Source organism: Scomber japonicus, chromosome 12, assembly GCF_027409825.1.
Source record: "Scomber japonicus isolate fScoJap1 chromosome 12, fScoJap1.pri, whole genome shotgun sequence".
Taxonomy (NCBI): domain Eukaryota; kingdom Metazoa; phylum Chordata; class Actinopteri; order Scombriformes; family Scombridae; genus Scomber; species Scomber japonicus.
Genome location: NC_070589.1, coordinates 32,352,555 through 32,370,369, shown reverse-complemented (window position 1 = coordinate 32,370,369; position 17,815 = coordinate 32,352,555). Strand labels below are relative to the sequence as shown.

The 17,815-nt window shown below is 43.2% G+C and overlaps 1 protein-coding gene across 1 annotated transcript in view; it reads right to left on the bottom strand.

Annotated features, from left to right (window-relative positions):
* The window catches only part of dnaaf11 (dynein axonemal assembly factor 11), a 54,307-nt gene that overhangs the window by 16,470 nt on the left and 20,022 nt on the right, over nucleotides 1-17,815 (bottom strand). The window contains 5 exon segments of the mRNA XM_053329517.1: nucleotides 5,185-5,276; nucleotides 8,043-8,138; nucleotides 10,743-10,812; nucleotides 10,952-11,017; nucleotides 12,915-12,985. Of these exon segments, the coding sequence (XP_053185492.1) occupies nucleotides 5,185-5,276; nucleotides 8,043-8,138; nucleotides 10,743-10,812; nucleotides 10,952-11,017; nucleotides 12,915-12,985 (395 nt within the window).

Here is a 17,815-nt window from a genome sequence, read left to right as displayed (position 1 = left end):
AACCCACTTAGGACCCATATTTTCAGCCCAAATTGAACCCTATTGGGGCCCACATGGACATGCTGGCTGGATATAGTCTAATAAAGATATCTCTCACTTTAAATATGATGGCGACTACATTCTTATTTTAATCTGAAGAGCAGGAGGCTCGAAAATGTCACTCTTGATATCTCATTAAATTATACCTGCATTGTGTGGACTTTTAAGTTTGATGGTCCAGCTCCTGTTTTTTTTAATTTATTCCAGATGTGTGAGTCTATTAAATAAGTGTTAGGATGTTACAGTGTTGAGTGGAGGGAGACTTTAACCTGAACCCAACCGAACCTAAAAGTCTCACACTGTTAACTGAATAAATACATTTTGATTTATTCACTACTACTATCAGTTGATGTTGTATTTGGGTCACATTTAAAGAATAACTAGGAGTCCTGAGTGTGTTTCTCTCTCTTTCTCTCTCTCTCTCTCTCTCTCTCTCTCCCTCTCTCCCTCTCTCTCTCTCTCTCTCTCTCTCTCTCTCTCTCTCTCTCTCTCTCTCATATCTGCCCTTCTCTATTCTCCACCACGCTCCCTCGCGCCACTCTCATCGGAAGGGAGGAAGAAGGAAGTAAAGGAGCAAGGAAGGAATGGAGGAGGAAGGAAGGATGGAAGGTGGGATGGGTGGGAGGAAAGAAGGAAAGAGGGAGGGAGAAAGGAAAAGAGGAATGAAAGAAGGACAGAGGAAAGAAGGAAGAGAGGAAGGTAGGGGGAGGAAAGAAAGAGAGAAGGAGGGAGAGAGGAACGAAAGGAAGGGAGTAAGAAGTAAGGAAAGGAGGGAAGAAGGAAGGAAAGAAGGAAGGAGGGAGGGAGGGAGAAAGGAAAAGAGGAAGGAAAGAAGGAAGGTAGGGGGAGGAAAGAGAGAGAGAAGGAGGAATCTCTCTCTCTCTCGCTGTGACGCTGCAGCTCCGGTCAAGGTTATCTGTGTGTGTGTGATACGCTGTCATTAGCAGAGAGGGAGGGAAGCTATCGTCAACCCTGCTGATAAAATGAATCATGCACTGTGTTTAATATACAACATGCATCTGTAATTAGGTCAGCTGGGACCTGATAAGCTGGGGGGGGGGCATTTTGAATATGTGCGTATTAAACTCAAGGCCAAACAAATACTAACACCACTAAGCGAGACCCTAACACTTGACTCTGATCCATCCAGCTGCCTGCAGGCCACAGCTCAGCTCAGCTCAGCTCTTTATGCCTCATTAATATTATAAACTTATTATTTCTTACTGCATTACTGTCTGTTAGCTTAATAAACAGAAAAACATGTTTTACTGGATGAAACGCCAACAGAACCTCAGTTTAAGTCCAATTAGTGAACAAACCTATTTAAACTATGGAGAAAATATACTAACTATATCTTTATGTGTAGGCTACCTATGATAATGGGTTTTAACCCTCCTGTCGTCCTGTTTTGACTGTTCCTTCCTTCCTTCCTTCCTTCCTTCCTTCCTTCCTTCCTTTCTTCCTTCCTTCTGTCCTTCCTCCCTCCCTCCTTCTTTCCTTCCTTCCTTCCGTCCTCCCTCCCTCCTTATTTCCTTCCCTCCTTCCTTCCTTCCTTCCCCCTACCTTCCTCCCGTCCTTCTTTCCTCCTCTGTCCTTCCTCCATCCCTCTTCCTTCCTTCCTCCCTCCCTCCTCCTCTCTTTCTTTCCTCCCCTACCATCTTCCCTTCCTTTCTTTCCTTCTTTTCTTCCTCTTTTCCTTTCTCCCTCCCTCTCTCTGTCCCTCCCTCCTTCCATCCCTCCCTCCCTCCCTCCATCCCCCTTCCTTCCTTCCTTCCTTCCTTTCTTCCTTCCTTCCTTCCTTCCTCAGTTTAAATCCAATTAGAGTCTAACCCTATTTAAACTATGGAGAAAATATATTAACTATATTTTTATGTGTAGCTTACCTCTTACCACCTCTACCTCTTTTTAAGCTTCCTGTCGTCCTCCTGGCAAATTGACCCCGTCTGTTTTGACTGTTCCTTCCTTCCTTCCTTCCTTCCTTCCATCCTTCCTCTCCTTCCTCCATCCCTCTTCCTTCCTCCCTCCTTCCTTCCCTTCCTCCCCCTACCTTCGTCCCTTCCTTTTTTCCTCTGTCGTTCTTTCCTTCCTTCCTTCCTTCCTCCCTCCTTCCTTCCCTTCCTCTCCTTCCTACCCCTACCTTCTTCCCTTCCTTCTTTCCTCCCTTCCTTCTTTCCTCTTTCCTTTCTCCCTCCCTCCTTCCTCTTTTTCTTTCTCCCTCCCTCCTTCCTTCTTTCCTTCCTCCATCCTCATTCCTTCCTTCCTCTCCCTAGATTCCTCCCTTCCTTCTTTCCTCTGTCCTTCTTTCCTTCCTTCCTCCCTCCCTCCTTCCTTCCCCTACCTTCCTCCCTTCCTTCTTTCCTTCCTTTCTTCCTCTTTTCCTTTCTCCATCCCTCCCTCCCTCTCTTCCTCCCTCCTGCCTTCCTTCCTTCCTTCCTTCCTTTACTCAAGGACAACAGGAGGGTTAAGACCAAACTTGAGTCTTAATAAATAAATAATATGAATTATTATCTTTAATGTCCCTTTTTCTCAAACTTTGGAAGATCATATCACACTGAATATTTGGTTTGATACTTTCACAGCATGTAAATCTGCTTTATGCCCCAAAAACTAAACATAAACCTCTATTTCTTTCCCCTAACAGGTCTCCTTTAACTTCTAACATCATCACACACAGCAGAGAGTCTCTCCTGTGTGGCTGCTGACGACACTCAGCTGAAGTGTGGTTCCCTGCTGGACGGGAGTAAAGGGGGGGGGGGGGCAGTTTAGTCCGGTTCATCAGCAGTTTATCAGCAGAGCGACGAGAAGAAAACAGAGAATGAAGAATGAGAGAAAACATCTCACTGCTCTGCTCTACTTTCTCTCTTTAGTTACAGATTCTGACTCAGACAGCTGCTGATGCCACTAAACATGATTTTAACCCTTGTGTCGTCCTCCATCTGTTTTGACTGTTCCTTCCTTCCTTCCTTCCTTCCTTCCTCCTTTCCTACCTTCTTCCTCCCTTCCTTCCTCTCTCCTTTCCTACCTTCTTCCTTCCTCCCTTCCTTCCGTATCCCTCCCATCCTCCTTCCCTTCCTTTCTTCCTCCCTCCCTCCCTCCTTTCCATCATTCTTCCTCCATTCCTTACTCCTTCCTTTCCTTCCTTCCCCCCATCCTTTCCTACCTTCTTCCTCCATTCCTTACTCCCCCCCCCTCCTTTCCTACCTTCTTCCTCCCTTCCTTCCTCCCTTTCTTCTTCCCTCCTTTCCTTCCTTCTTCCCTTCCTCCCTCTTTTCCTTCCCTCTTCCCTTCCATCCTTCCTCCCTCCCTCCCTCCCTCCCTCCCTTCCTTCCTTCCTCCCTCTCTCTCTCCCTCCTTTCCATCATTCTTCCTCCATTCCTTACTCCTTCCTTTCCTTCCTTCCCCCCCTCCTTTCCTACCTTCTTCCTCCCTACTTTCCTTCCCTCTTCCCTTCCTCCCTCTTCCCTTCCTTCCATCCTTCCTCCCTCCCTCCCTCCCTTCCTTCCTTCCTTCCTTCCTCCCTCCCTCCTTTCCATCATTCTTCCTCCATTCCTTACTCCTTCCTTTCCTTCCTTCCCCCCCTCCTTTCCTACCTTCTTCCTCCCTTCCTTCCTCCCTCATTTCCTTCCTTCTTCCCTTCCTCCCTACTTTCCTTCCCTCTTCTCTTCCACCTCCCTTCCACCCTTCCTTCCTCCCTCCTTTCCTTCCTTCTTCCCTTCCATCCTTCTTTCCTCCCTTCCTTCCTTCTTCCCTTCCACCTCCCTTCCATCCTTCCTTCCTAACACCTTCCTTCCTTCCTTCCTTCCTTCCTTCCTTCCTTCCTTCCTTCCTTCCTTCCTTTCAATGAGTGTCCTATAAAGGGTTAAAAGTATAATTGGCTTTTTTCAGGACATTGACAAAAGGAGACAGAATATAGATGAGGATGCTGTGGATGATAACAGAGCTGCAGAATAAGGTCAGTATCGGGGGGGCCGGTTCCCCATCCATCGCTCTCTCTGCTCTGCCCTCCTTTCAGATCAGCTTCTCTCTAATATTACTTCAATTATTTGTGCAGTTAGTCATTTTAAAGACTGGCTTTGTAAACCTCTCAGCTGCTTTATGTGCAGTCGTAAAGTTTGAATTTGTGGCTCCAACACCAAAATCTAAACTTTTATATGTCATGTCACAAGAAATGAGTTTGTAATAATGTGTGTTTTTAGCTCTGTGTAGTTTATTTTTGCTTTTTATGATCATCTTTGTGTGATTAAATTACAGTTACTGATTACAAAGGAGGTTACAGAAGGGGGAAAGGACAGAAAGAAGGAATGAAGGAAGGACAGAAAGAAGGAATGAAGGACAGAAGGAAGGAAGGAAGGAAATGTGACAGGAATGAAGGAAGGACAGAAAGAAGGAATGAAGGAAGGACAGAAGGACAGAAGGAAGGACAGAAGGAAGGAAATGTGACAGGAATGAAGGAAGGAAGGACAGAAGGAAGGAATGAAGGACAGAAGGAAGGACAGAAGGAAGGAAGGAGGGAAGGGGAGGAAGGACTGAAAGAAGGAAGGAAGGAAGGAAGGGGAGGAAGGACGGAAAGAAGGAAGGAAGGAAGGAAGGAAGGAGGGAAGGGGAGGAAGGACAGAAGGAAGGAAGGAAGGAAGGAGGGAAGGGGAGGAAGGACAGAAAGAAGGAAGGAAGGAAGGAAGGAAGGAAGGAAGGAAGGAGGGAAGGGGAGGAAGGACAGAAAGAAGGAAGGACAGAAGGAATGAAGGAAGGAAGGAAGGAAGGATGGTAGGAAGGAAGGGCAGAAGGAAGGAAGAACAGAAGGAAGGAATGAAGGACAGAAGGAAGAACAGAAGGAAGGAATGAAGGAAAGAAGGAAGGAAGGACAGAAGGAAGGAAGGAGGGAAGGAAGGAAGGACGGAGGGACGGTAGGATGGAAGGACGGAAGGAAGGAAGGACGGCGGGACGGTAGGATGGAAGGAAGGAAGGAAGGAAGGAGCCCAACCCTGAACGTAAGGATAATGTAATGAAAATGTTGAGTAAACCAAGAGGAGCGTATCCAGATGAGTAATAAAGAGCTTAGGAGTGTTTGTGCTGTTGATTCTACTTCCTGTCCGTCACACTATAAACACATCTGTATCATGAGCCGAGCAGTTGCTGTGTTTGTACCTCTTCCTGTCGGTGGGCGAGCTGCTGCGTCTGCTCTGACTGGCTCTGGATGGACGTGGGACGAGCTTTGTCACTTTGATTTCACCTTCAGCCTAAAAGATCAAACATCAAACAGAGAGAGAGAGAGAGAGAGAGAGAGAGAGAGACATACAGAGAGAGAGAGAGAGGCAGAGAGAGAGAGAGAGAGAGAGAGGGAGAGAGAGAGACATACAGAGAGAGAGAGAGAGAAGAAGAAAGAGAGAGAGAGAGAGAGACAGAGACAGAGACAGAGACAGAGAGAGAGAAGAAGAAAACACCATATTAACTTAATGCAAACAGCATCTGTGAGTTCATTTCTGAGAGTTTACTGGCAGCAGGAAGCATCAGAAGCCAGATGGAGGATTAATAGTAGCAGCACCTGTCTCTATTTATAGAGTTCCTTCATTAAAGGGACATTTTGACATTTTTACCAGGTCTCTATTTTTAACCTCCCTGTCCTCAGGTCAATTTTGACAGGCATTAAAACTAAAAAATTTGGTATAATCACAGACTGTATAAAAGAAATGGACGTAACATCCGTGACGTCACCCATTGGTTTGTGGACTGCTGCTCGGAAGCCAATAGTTTCGAATCTGGGCAGCGCCATCTAGAAAATTTCAGGTGCATGCTGGGAAAAATGAAAACACGGATTCTACTTATATGGGCATGAGGCGGGGGCCATGGGCGGAGCGGGGAGGTTACTATGGTTACGAGGGCTGGATCTCGAGGACATTGGGCAATCAACCTGTCAATCAGGACGTAGCCATGCCCTAATGCATACCCTGCTTTATCGTCACATATAAAATCAGGGAGGCCAAAATGTCCCAAATGAACATCATACTGCATTGAAGAAGGCTTTAAACTAGCGATTGAGACCATAAACACATTTTGAAAACGTTTACTGAGGTTAGAAATCAAGTGAGAAGTTGGTGAATTCTCCATTGACTTGTATAGAGACGGTCGCCCCCTGGTGGCCTTTTGATAGAATGCAGCTCTAAGTTACTTCCTGGTTGGCCTCATTTCTGAGTTTTACACAGTTAATAAGATTCATCTCAAACTTTAATTCAAAGAGAGTTTGAGGTTTTGGTGTCTGTGCTTCACAGATAAAACACTAAACCTACTAACTGGTTTAATGTTAGGAATCAGCATTAACACACAAGAAAACACAAAAGTCTAGTGAGCTGAGTCCTCCCGGGTCAAATTGACTACGTCTGTTTTGACTGTTCCTTCCTTCCTTCCTTCCAGCTGTCCTTCCTCCCTTCTTCTCCCTTTCTTTTTTCCTCTCTCTTTCATCCCTTCCTTCTTTCCTCCCTCATCCCCTTTTCTTCCTTCCTTCTCTCCTTCCTTCCTTCCTTCCTTCCTTTCTTTTCTCTTTCTTTCCTCCCCTCTACCTTCCCCCTTCCTTCTTTCCTCTGTTCTTCTTTCCTTCCTTCCTCTTTTCCTTTCACCCTCCCTCCCTCCTACCTTCCTTCTTTGATCCTTTCCTCCTTTCCTTCCTTCATCCCTTCCTTCCTTCCTTCCTTCCTTGACTCGAGGACAACAGGAAGGTTAAAGATATGCAACCTTTGTTGTCATGGCAACAGTGAACACCACAATTAATCGAAATGTCCATGCCCAGCCCTACCGAGAGGTTTTGGGTTGTATGTGTAAAACCTGAGTGAGTATCTTCTAAAGTTAGTCCACCTTGTGCTTCCTTGTTGAGCCACAGCAGAGGAACAGTAACACAAAGCAAGAACTTCTTAATACTTTTTTTGTGAGACTAACTTTGAAAAATTTGCACTTGATTTTTCCGACACTGAACTGCTGAATTCTCATATTAGCTGCAGATGAACACCAAAAAAGCAATTTTACACACGGAGGACTATTGATCATGTCCTTAATTGCTTTAAGAAGGAGTTTCCTGGCTGGGCAGCAGATGATGCTTTCAGTGCAGATATTGTATTAAAAATAAATGTATGACATCACCACCTTGTTCTGCTCCAACTGGAAAAACCTATTCATTAAAGAAATCCTTAAAAAAAAGTTTCATCTCCTGAAGGTGTGACATGCATCAGCCGACAAGGGTTATTATAGTTAACGAAAACTAAAACTAAAACTAAAACTAGCAATGAAAGAATAATTTAGTAAACTGAAATTAAAATAAAAACTACAATGAACAATATAAAACTAACTAAAACTGAACTACAGATAAATTCAGCTTTGTTTTCTCCCTCGATTACTTCCTGTCCTGCAGCAGCCGCTATGCTGCTACCCCTAACCCCTCCAGAGGGGGGCAGCATAGCGGATATCAACTTCTTTCCTTTCCTCCCTTCCTTTCTCCTTTCCTTCCTCCTTTCCTACCTTCTTCCTTCCTCCTTTCCTTCCTTCTTCCTTCCTCCCTTCCTTCCTCCCTCCCTCATACGTCCCTTCCTTCCTTTCCTTCCTCCCTTCTTTTCCTTTCCTCCCTCCTTTCCTTCCTTCTTCCTTCCTCCTTTCCTTCCTCATTTCCTTCCTTCTTTCATCCTTTTCAGCTTCTATAAATCAAGGCTTTCTCTTAATACCTGAAAAACTAAGACTCCCTTTCTCCCTCCCTCCCTCCTTCCTTGTTTCCTCCCTCCCTTCCTTTCCTTCTTCCCTTCCTTTCCTTCCTCTCATCCTTCCTTCCAGCTAACCCTAACCCTAAGCCATCTTCGTGGAAATTAAAAAGGACTTGATGATTTCAGCTTCTACAAATCAAGGCTTTCTCTTAATACCTGAAAAACTAAAACTAAGACTAAAACTATCATAACCTTGCACCCCACCGGCCTCTGGCTCAGGTGTGCACGTGCATGAGCAGCAGATGTGTGTGTGAGTGCACGTACTCGGGGCATGGTGAGCACCAGGTGTCCGGTGGTTTGGGACCTCTGCGCTGTCGAGCTGTCCGGCTTCACTTCGGCAGGCAGCACCATCTGAAATATCTGCAGAGTTTAAATTATTCACAACTTTAATTAGCAAGATTAATGCGCTGATCTGGCACCAAACACTGTCCCCGAGTGTCAAATGACTTTAATCATTAGCCGCTCTTTTTATAGGCACATTTTCCCAAAGAAAGACTTGAGAGAGTGACCAGAATAGCTCAGTGGCAATCAATCACCTGACTGAAATCCCATGAGAGCCAAAAGTATCCACATGGGGAGGAAAAACAGCATTTAATAAGGCTTATTTCAATCTTCAATCTTTTATAATATCATATAGAAGGAAGAGGAGGAGGGGGGGGGGGGGTTTAGGGAAAACTCCCAAACTGCATCTCATCTTGTGGTGCCGCAGTGGTCGTATGTGTCTGACGTGATCTACGCACCTCTCAGATGACTCCCACCAGTCAATCCACCCCCGCTGCCACCTTTTAAATGACTTCATATTAAGAGGGGAAGTTTTAAAGGGCCCCTGCGTTGATGTATCACTGCGTAAATCACCACACCCGTCCAATCAGGCCGACCCCTGGCGTAAAACAACCATCCATAAATACGCTAACAGCAGCTTGCAGCAGAGCCGTGACATTCAAAGCATTCCTGCTCCTGTATTTTGTAATTTGTTGAGGTTTTTTTTTTCTTTTCTGGAGGGTGAAAAACAGGGAACAAGAAACAAACAAACAGGAAAAATTACAGGTTTTGGATTTATGTGTGTGCAAACAGCTGTTTAATCAGGCTTAAAGGTCGCTGCGGTCTGTTTGCTGGAGATTAAAATCCTCGTTGAAGCTGCTGAGAGGAAATATGACGGAGTGAGCCGACACCTGGAGGTAACTCTGTGGTTACGATGACATGCAGGACTGAGCTTCCCCCTTTTTTTCTTTTTTTTTTTTTTACAATAAACCACACCACACTCAAGACTGATAAAAAATCACCTGACACAAGATAAATACTCAACGTCTGCTGACACTGAATCTTCCACTCGTTGGCAGGTAGCTCAGCCGACTTGCAGGTTGTATTTTATTCTAAACATCCACGCTCGGCTGATCAGATTTTCGGACCCCAGAGAGAGAAAGAAAGAGAGAGAGAGAGAGAGGGGCTCAAGTCCACGGAGGGGAAATGACTCCACAGCAGGTGTAATAAACTCTCTCTCCATAAAACGTATCAGAACGTCATACTTAGGATGAGGTTTGATGATTCAGCCGTTTCTGACAGCCTTTTTATTTGCTCTAAATCTGACTCTTCATCCATCACACTTCTCCCTGCGTCCAACTCAGCAGCAGCGAGCGCCATCATCATGAATTCACAGCAGACATTCGGACTCATAAATCAACGCTAACTGTTGACAAATCATCTTATTATCACGTCGTTAAAGCAGAAACAAACGAGATGTGATGAAAAAGACAGAAGAGGTCAAATTTTAACTAAAAGTGCTGCTTTAGTCCGGTCATTTTCTGTATTTTATTGTTCAGTTCTGTCATCAAATCTTATGTTTGGAGCCAGTTCAACAATGAAATGATCTTCTAAGCAGTATTATGTGTGTATTCAAAGTCTGATATCTCTTTTTCTTCTTGTTGATGTTCAAAAACTAATAAAAACACATCATTGAGTCACATCGCTGCACTGGGTGACATGTTCCTTTAATAAGAAGAGATTGATCCTGTTAGTTTGGTTATGCTACTCATACATCAGAAGAGTTTAGTCACCGGCTGGTCTCACACTATGATTTTACAAATACTGTGAATCTTGTAGCGTCACTATTTACAGACGACAACCACATTCTTATTGTGAATTTTGAGCTTTTCATTGAGGTCCACGTGGCAAAGACTAGGAACAGATTGAGTGGTACTGACCTAAAACAGCTCAGATTACCATTTTACACTAAGGGTGCTTTCACACCAACAGCAGTTGGTCCGCACTAAACAGTCCATTCGGACCAAAAGCTCTTAGTTTGTTTCTTTTTCGTTGGTGTGAAAGTATCAATTGCACTCGGGTGCACACTAAATCAAGCGGACCGAGACCTCCAAAAAGAGTTGGTCTCAGTCTGCACCAAATGCCGACCTACCGGAAGATGAGGGAACGTCAATCGGACCAATCTTGGTTCGTTTGCAGGTGTGAACGTGGACCACACCACAGTCTGTATGCTCATGTATGTAACTATTTTACTGCCTGGTGCGGACCAAATAATCCAACTAGTGGTGTGAAAGCACCCTAACTGATGGAAATGACAGGAGCGTGCTGCACCTATCATGATTTCTTTCTGACTTTAGACATTTAGTCTGTGAGTGTGGAAACCGTTTGGTGTGAGGTCAGCATTAGAAACGTCTCTAAGAGACTGATAACAGCAATAAGATAGTAGCTCTCAGAGGAGCATCATCCATAAAGGCCGCTACGCTTCTATAGTAGCCCAGAAAGGACAAACCAAACAAATTTGCCTTTCTCATTTTTTGCAAGTTTCGTAGCATCTGTCCGTTCTCCTACATCCTTTGAGAGGGTGAAGGTCAGGTATTGGTGTTTAGATGTTCAACCTCACCACTAGGTGTCAGTAAATCCTACACACTGCACCTTTAAATCTGTGTTTTTAAATTAATCTGTTAATTAAAAGCAGCACAGTACCTTTCCTTTGATGGTCACTCTGGCGTACGTCGTCTGGATATCGATGTCGAGCAGAGAGGTGTCCATGTGTCTGTGTGGGTGGGGGCAAAAGAGCAAAAATATACAGTATCTGAAGCTTATATGAGGCTTCAGCAGTCTGATATCTTCCACATTTACAGTCTTTTTAATGTAATATATCCTTCTTTATATGTGTGGATCGTCAGTCGTACCTGTAGACAGCCAGGTCTAAGACGATCGAGTTGTTTTCATCGTCTTCGGTGAGACAGAAGTCGAGCCTGAAAACACACAATTCCTCAATTTGCATGATTTTATGTTTTATTGTTTCCAATTATTTGTTTTAAATGCTTGTTTTATGTAAAGCACATTGAGTTGCCATTGTGTATGAAATGTACTATATAAATGCCTATAAGAAGTATTCTATATGAGACGCATCGACCCACCGAACAGGACTTAACGAGCCGCTCATGAAAGGTCGCTGAGAGTTTCAACAGATCAGATGTTTGGTTGAGTTTTATGGCGGTGCTGCAGTGAACCGCTCTGTCCCGCATCATGTAAAGTGATTCATCATTAGAAAAGGACACACAGCTGACCCGAGTGTGTCCTCAGCTCAGATTACAAATGAAATCAGCCGTGTTTTAGGGCCTTGACCCCCCCCCCCCCCCCCTCCTCCCGCCACCCTCCCCGTGGCCTTGCTCTGGGTATAAACCTCTGGCTAATGGAGGGAGACCGGGGGTTAACCCACAGCGATCAGGTTGCTCGCCTCCACATCAACACGCTGCTGTAGCTCTCTGATGATGGCAGCAGTTTGTGAACGCAGCTCGGTTATGAAGAGCTGAGAGAGTTAAACGTGACAGTCGAGCCGTGACTTGTTTCCTTTATTGTTATTATTTTTTCCGATAACACAACTGAAGCAGGTTGATTGGATGTGTTTTACTGAGCAGCAGAAAAACTGAACTTGAACAGATTATAAATGTTTCTTTGTGCTGCTGGTTGATTATTTTCCCCCCCACAGTTAATCACAGCTGCCGAGTCTGAACCGCTGCAACATTACAGAGCGACTGTAAGCAACGTTTCTGGAAACAATGAGGCATTTTTCTGAGCAGACTGTGCTGAAATAATCAATCACTCATTATTTTCTCTTTGTAAGTTCCCAGAGAAGACGAGGCGATGCTGAGGTACATGTGCAGGATTATTTGTTGTGGCGAAGCTGACATATCCTACTGAGACTGAGTAATTTTTTATTAATGCATTTCACTAACTTATACTTCTTTCAGCCAGGCGGGGGGCTCCGGTCCTCTGAAATGAGGCTAACGCGGAAGTAACTTAGAGCTGCATTCTATCAAAAGGCCACCAGGGGGCGACCGTCTCTATACAAGTCAATGGAGAATTCACCAACTTCTCACTTGATTTCTAACCTCAGTAAACGTTTTCAAAATGTGTTTATGGTCTCAATCGCTAGTTTAAAGCCTTCTTCAATGCAGTATGATGTTCATTTGGGACATTTTGGCCTCCCTGATTTTATATGTGACGATAAAGCAGGGTATGCATTAGGGCGTGGCTACGTCCTGATTGACAGGTTGATTGCCCAATGTCCTCGAGATCCAGCCCTCGCAACCATAGCAACCTCCCCGCTCCGCCCATGGCCCCGCCTCATGACCATATAAGTAGAATCCGTGATTTTATTTTTTCCAGCATGCACCTGAAATTTTCAAGATGGCGCTGCCTAGATCCGAAACTATTGGCTTCCGAGCAGCAGTCCACAAACCAATGGGTGACGTCACGGATGTTACGTCCATTTCTTTTATACAGTCTATGCTTTCAACTCATATGTTGAGCGTTGCTGAGTGAAAAGGATAATATAATTACAAAGCTTTGAGAATATATAAAAACATCTCGTCTCCTTTGTTTAATGCTACTTTCACTTTTATGGACTCCGTTTATGTAGCGTTTTATAGTTCACTACCAGGAGCAGTTTGGTTTTTAGTGGATACTTTCAAGATCTTTTCAAATCAAACTGTCACAATAGTTGAAAATGAGAGCAGCACAAACTAAACTCCAGTCACATATTAGGCTGTCAGCAAAAGACTACATCAGCACTGTATCAAACAGCATGTTTGACCCTTTAATTGTGAGTAGTGTTATTTTCTGCATGTTTCACGGCTCAGTTCATACTTGGGTTCATTGACGTTCAGGACTCGTCCGTCAGCTGTTATCAGAGTTCTTGGAGGCTTCGGCTTCTTCTCCTTCTGCCTGCAGAGAAACATTAAGAGTGTTAGTGGAATACAGTGTGTGTGTGTGTGTGTGTGTGTGTGTGTAGAAAAGACAAGTGGCACCTTGGTGGCACCGACATAAGACTTACAACAAACTTGATGCATGACTTCATTGAGCAGCGTATCACTCCGCCCAATCTAAACTAATGAAAACACTATGGAAAAACATACATAGTAGGAAATAGTCCCCACTTTTCACAACATCATAAAGAATATATTTATCACATCATGAATTATTCAAATCATTTAAAACATCAAACGAAAACCAAAATCACCAATTCTTCACAAAATAAATCTCATATTACTTAAGGATCAGTTAATTGGGGGTCCGTTCTATAAAGCCTGCTCAGAAAAGCGGGGCTTATTGTTTAACACCTGACTTGAATGAGCCTAACAAATGAGATCAGGCTAAAGCAGTTTCATGAAGGCCGATCCACATTCACGCAATCAGACTAATTAAAGACAGGTTCGAGTATTCAGACTCATTGTGTGTACACGGCACTCATAAGCAGCCCATGACGCCAAACACAGATCAAACTGATTCACGATGGCAAAATCCACCACAACACAGCAGAAGCCATCTCCAGTAGACACTTCTGCTGGAGACATATAAAGAATTTAAACAAAAAGAAATACAGCAGCAATAAAATGAGCCAGACTAATGAAATAAGCCTGGAACCGGGCCCAGGAAAAGGGTAAATGTTTAGGTCTGTGGTTAAGGTTAGGGTAAGGTGAGTAATGGTGATGGTTAGATTATTAGTCTCCAGAAAATGAATGTCAGTCTATGTAATATCCCTAAAAGTGACCATGGTCTGATGTGTGTGTGTATGTATGTGAGGGTCAACTGATAGATGACAGTACGAGGGTTATAGGGTCTGAGCTCTGAGGGGTGAAGGAGAGAACCGCCCCTCCTCCAGGAGCATCCATAAAGATTTAACACTAAGGATGCAACTAATGCTCATTTTCATTGTCTATTATTGTCTGTATTAGTTGTTTGGTTTATAAAATGTCATAAAATGGCGAAAAAATCTCAATCAGTGTTTCCCAAAGTCCAAGATGACGTTGTCTTCAAACATCTTGTTTTGTCCACAACACAACAAGATATTCAGTTTACTGTCACAGTCGATGAAAGAAACCACAAATATTCACATTTAAGAAGCTGGAATCAGATAATTTAGTATTTATATTTCTTAAAAAATGATCCACAGCATTAAATTCATTATCAAAAAAATATTTCAGATGTTATATTTCTTTGAGTGTGCTCTAAAATCTATGCAGTATTAATATCACACTCTTATCAAAATAGTTGAGACAATTAAAAATGTATTTAATAGTTGAAAAGTAATCGATTAGTTGAGTTATTGTTGCAGCTCTAGCTAACATACACACACACACACACACACACACACACACTTACACACTTACACACTTTTTGGTGTATTCTTGAACTGAAGCCACATTTCCTCCCCTGAGCTGAAGGGTTGACTGTATTCTCATTACCATCTGGTGTACAAGCTCTCACTCCATTAGCCTCATGAAGCGGGCTGTGACACACACACACAAACACACACGTCCGTCTATCAGACCCACTGAGCAGCAGATGAATGGGAGTCGGCGGTCGAAGCAGGTGAGTGTTTAGCGCCATCATGACAGCCGCAGCCGTACATCAGTCCACTGAGGGGGGCGGCAGGGGGGGGGGGGGGGGGGTGACAGAGTGTTGGAACAGCCTTCAATCTGCTGAACTCCTCCACGTTAAGTTCATGTTGTTATTAGAGTGGCGGGCTGCAGAGAGACCTTTAATGAGCTTAAGTGGAGCTGTGGAGGCAGAGTGAGATGAGGCACTAACACTTCCTGGGTTAATGCTTCCATTACCACCGTTGGTCCTCCATGTTAACAGAGAGACACGCTGTCTCCTTCCTCACACTTCATATTAATGTTAGCGGAACGCCTGCTCAAGCCTCCTCAATACAGCTGTGAAGCTTTTCATTCATTATTTGGATTGCTGAGTATAATATATATTCAACAGCTGACATTTAATCAGGCTTTATCTGTAAAGCACTTTTCACACATAGTAAAGTGCTTGTGGTGAAGTATCGTACAGTATACAGATACTAGAAATACATTTCAGTCAGAGGTGGGAGGTAACAAAGTATCTGTACGTCATTACTGTTCTTCAGTAGAGTTTCCAGGTATCTGTGCTTTACTTCTTACTTTTCCTCCCTACATGTGAAGATAAATATCTGGACTTCTCCTTACATTGTTAAAACTGGACTCGTTATTTGTTTGAACCTCAGTGACTTTATAAAAAGAACACATGACGTGCAAATAAACGATAAAACACATCTTTTTTCTTCTTTTGGTGTGTGCGCTCCATGTTCCCTGTGAAGATACCGGCCTGAATGACGGCTCATATCAACATCTGCTACTAGAAGGAAAGTCCAACAATGTGCAGACGGAGCAGGAATACGACAGTAGCAGGAAGACTCTACCATATGAATACATGCTGTGCACAGTTTACACAGCTCCATTATAACAGCGATCTGTAACAGTGAGTGAGGAGAGATTAACGCGATTAAAACAATTAATGCGTTATGATCAGCCTGTAATCTCATCGCAATTAATGTGTTAACGCTGACAGCCCTAATATTTATATTATATATATCATTTTTTTCTGTCTGAAATTTGGCTGCAGCAGAACCAGACTGTGTCCAGTGATTGTTTTTCTGTACTCGTCGTTAACAAAAGAGGAAAACTATCATATGCTGTGTGCCGAGAACTTTATTGTCAGTTATCAGGAGAGGTATTGTGTATCACTGACGATTTTTACTTTTGTACTTAAGCACATTTCAGAGCCTGAACATTCTCTGCTGGATCAGTACTTCTACTTTTATCAGAGTCTTTTTTCTGTACTGAATGTGAGTACTTTTGCCACTTCTGATTGCAAAACTAACACCAAAAGTCAAAAACAGACCAACCATCCAGAGCACATACTGGACAGTGCTGGAGAAGCTGTGCTGATATGTCTGCTGGCCACTTCCGAATATTCTGGGAGTGTCCTAATATTACTTCATACTGGGTAGATGTAATAACGGCAATCAGATCAACTATCAGCTTACAGCTTGATCTCAAGTTATTCATATATCTAGGAAACATACCAGTAAATGGCTGAGCAGTGAGTGTCCGACAATCTAAGACTGGATAGAAATAGTAAAATAAAGTCAAAGCTCCAGCAAAGCTTGTATTAAAGGAGAACTTTATAAACAGACCAACACATTCTACGAGCTTCGACTTTCTTCACACTTCCTTCTCCGTGCACCTTGGAAGTAGGTGAAGTTGTGCCAGAAACCTCCACCCTGTTTCTATAAATAGTAAAAAGGAAAGGACGAACATTTTCCCTGAGACGTGATACAGAGAAAGGTAACAGATACTGGAAGAAATGGAGATGGTACTTAGATTTGAGATGACTGTATTACAGTTTAATGTTTGGAGCTCCACACTGGGACTTTTTAAGTGGACTTTGTGAATGTATAGAGGAGGGTATCTCAAAGGACAGCTATAGACTCCCTCACCCTCCCCACAAACTCAATCCACTGGCTCCTATTCTTGCTTTGAATGATATCCAGCATTTCACATTGCAGTAGATGACTCTGTCTGTTGTGTTTGTTTTGCTTGTGTTGTGTTTTGTGGGAATGTTGGGTCTCTTTAAATTAAATTAAAGAGTACGGTCTACACTTGCTCTATGTGTAAAGTGTTTTAAGATGACTTTCATTGTGATTTGGTGCTATATGAATGAGGACTGACTGATTGATTGATTGTATGTGTGATTGTATAAAAAAAGTATTGCTACAACAATAAAAATAAAGTTAAAAATGTGCTTTTATTAGTAGCTGTACTTTAAGAATGACATGAGTTTTAACAGGAGAGGTATTTCCTGTGTGTATGTGTGTGTGTGTGTGTGTGTGTGTGTAGTACTCTGTTCCTCTCCCTGCAGGTAAACTGAGCCTGCCAACATTTCTTCCCTCTCATGCACGCTCAGCTTTCACAGTGACCGATTGAGATGCATGGCTGCAGGTACGAGTGCTCTTGCCAACTCTGCTGACATGATTATTTAGCTTCCAACAGCCAGGGGAAGCCCAGAGACATGCTGACCTATCCGAGGAATTCAAACAACGACAGGTCCCTGTGCCAATCAGCTACCAGCCTACATTTGTGCTGTTAAATTATTCTGATTTGTATTTAAGTGTTTCTGTTCAGTGTTTGTCTAGATTTGACAGTCTTCGTCGGTTCTTGTCTAGTTTTCGTCAGTTCTTGTCTAGTTTTCGTCAGTTCTTGTCTAGTCTTCGTCAGTTCTTGTCTAGTTTTCTTGTCTAGTTTTCATCAGTTCTTGTCTAGTTTTCGTCAGTTCTTGTCTAGTTTTCGTCAGTTCTTGTCTAGTTTTCGTCAGTTCTTATCTAGTTTTCGTCAGTTCTTATCTAGTTTTCATCAGTTCTTGTCTAGTTTTCTTGTCTAGTTTTCCTCAGTTCTTGTCTAGTTTTCTTGTCTAGTTTTCGTCAGTTCTTGTCTAGCTTTAGTCAGTTCTTGTCTAGTTTTTGTCAGTTCTTGTCTAGCTTTAGTCAGTTCTTGTCTAGTTTTTGTCAGTTCTTGTCTAGTTTTCATCAGTTCTTGTCTAGTTTTTGTCAGTTCTTGTCTAGTTTTTGTCAGTTCTTGTCTAGTTTTCATCAGTTCTTGTCTAGTTTTTGTCAGTTCTTGTCTAGTTTTCATCAGTTCTTGTCTAGTTTTTGTCAGTTCTTGTCTAGTTTTTGT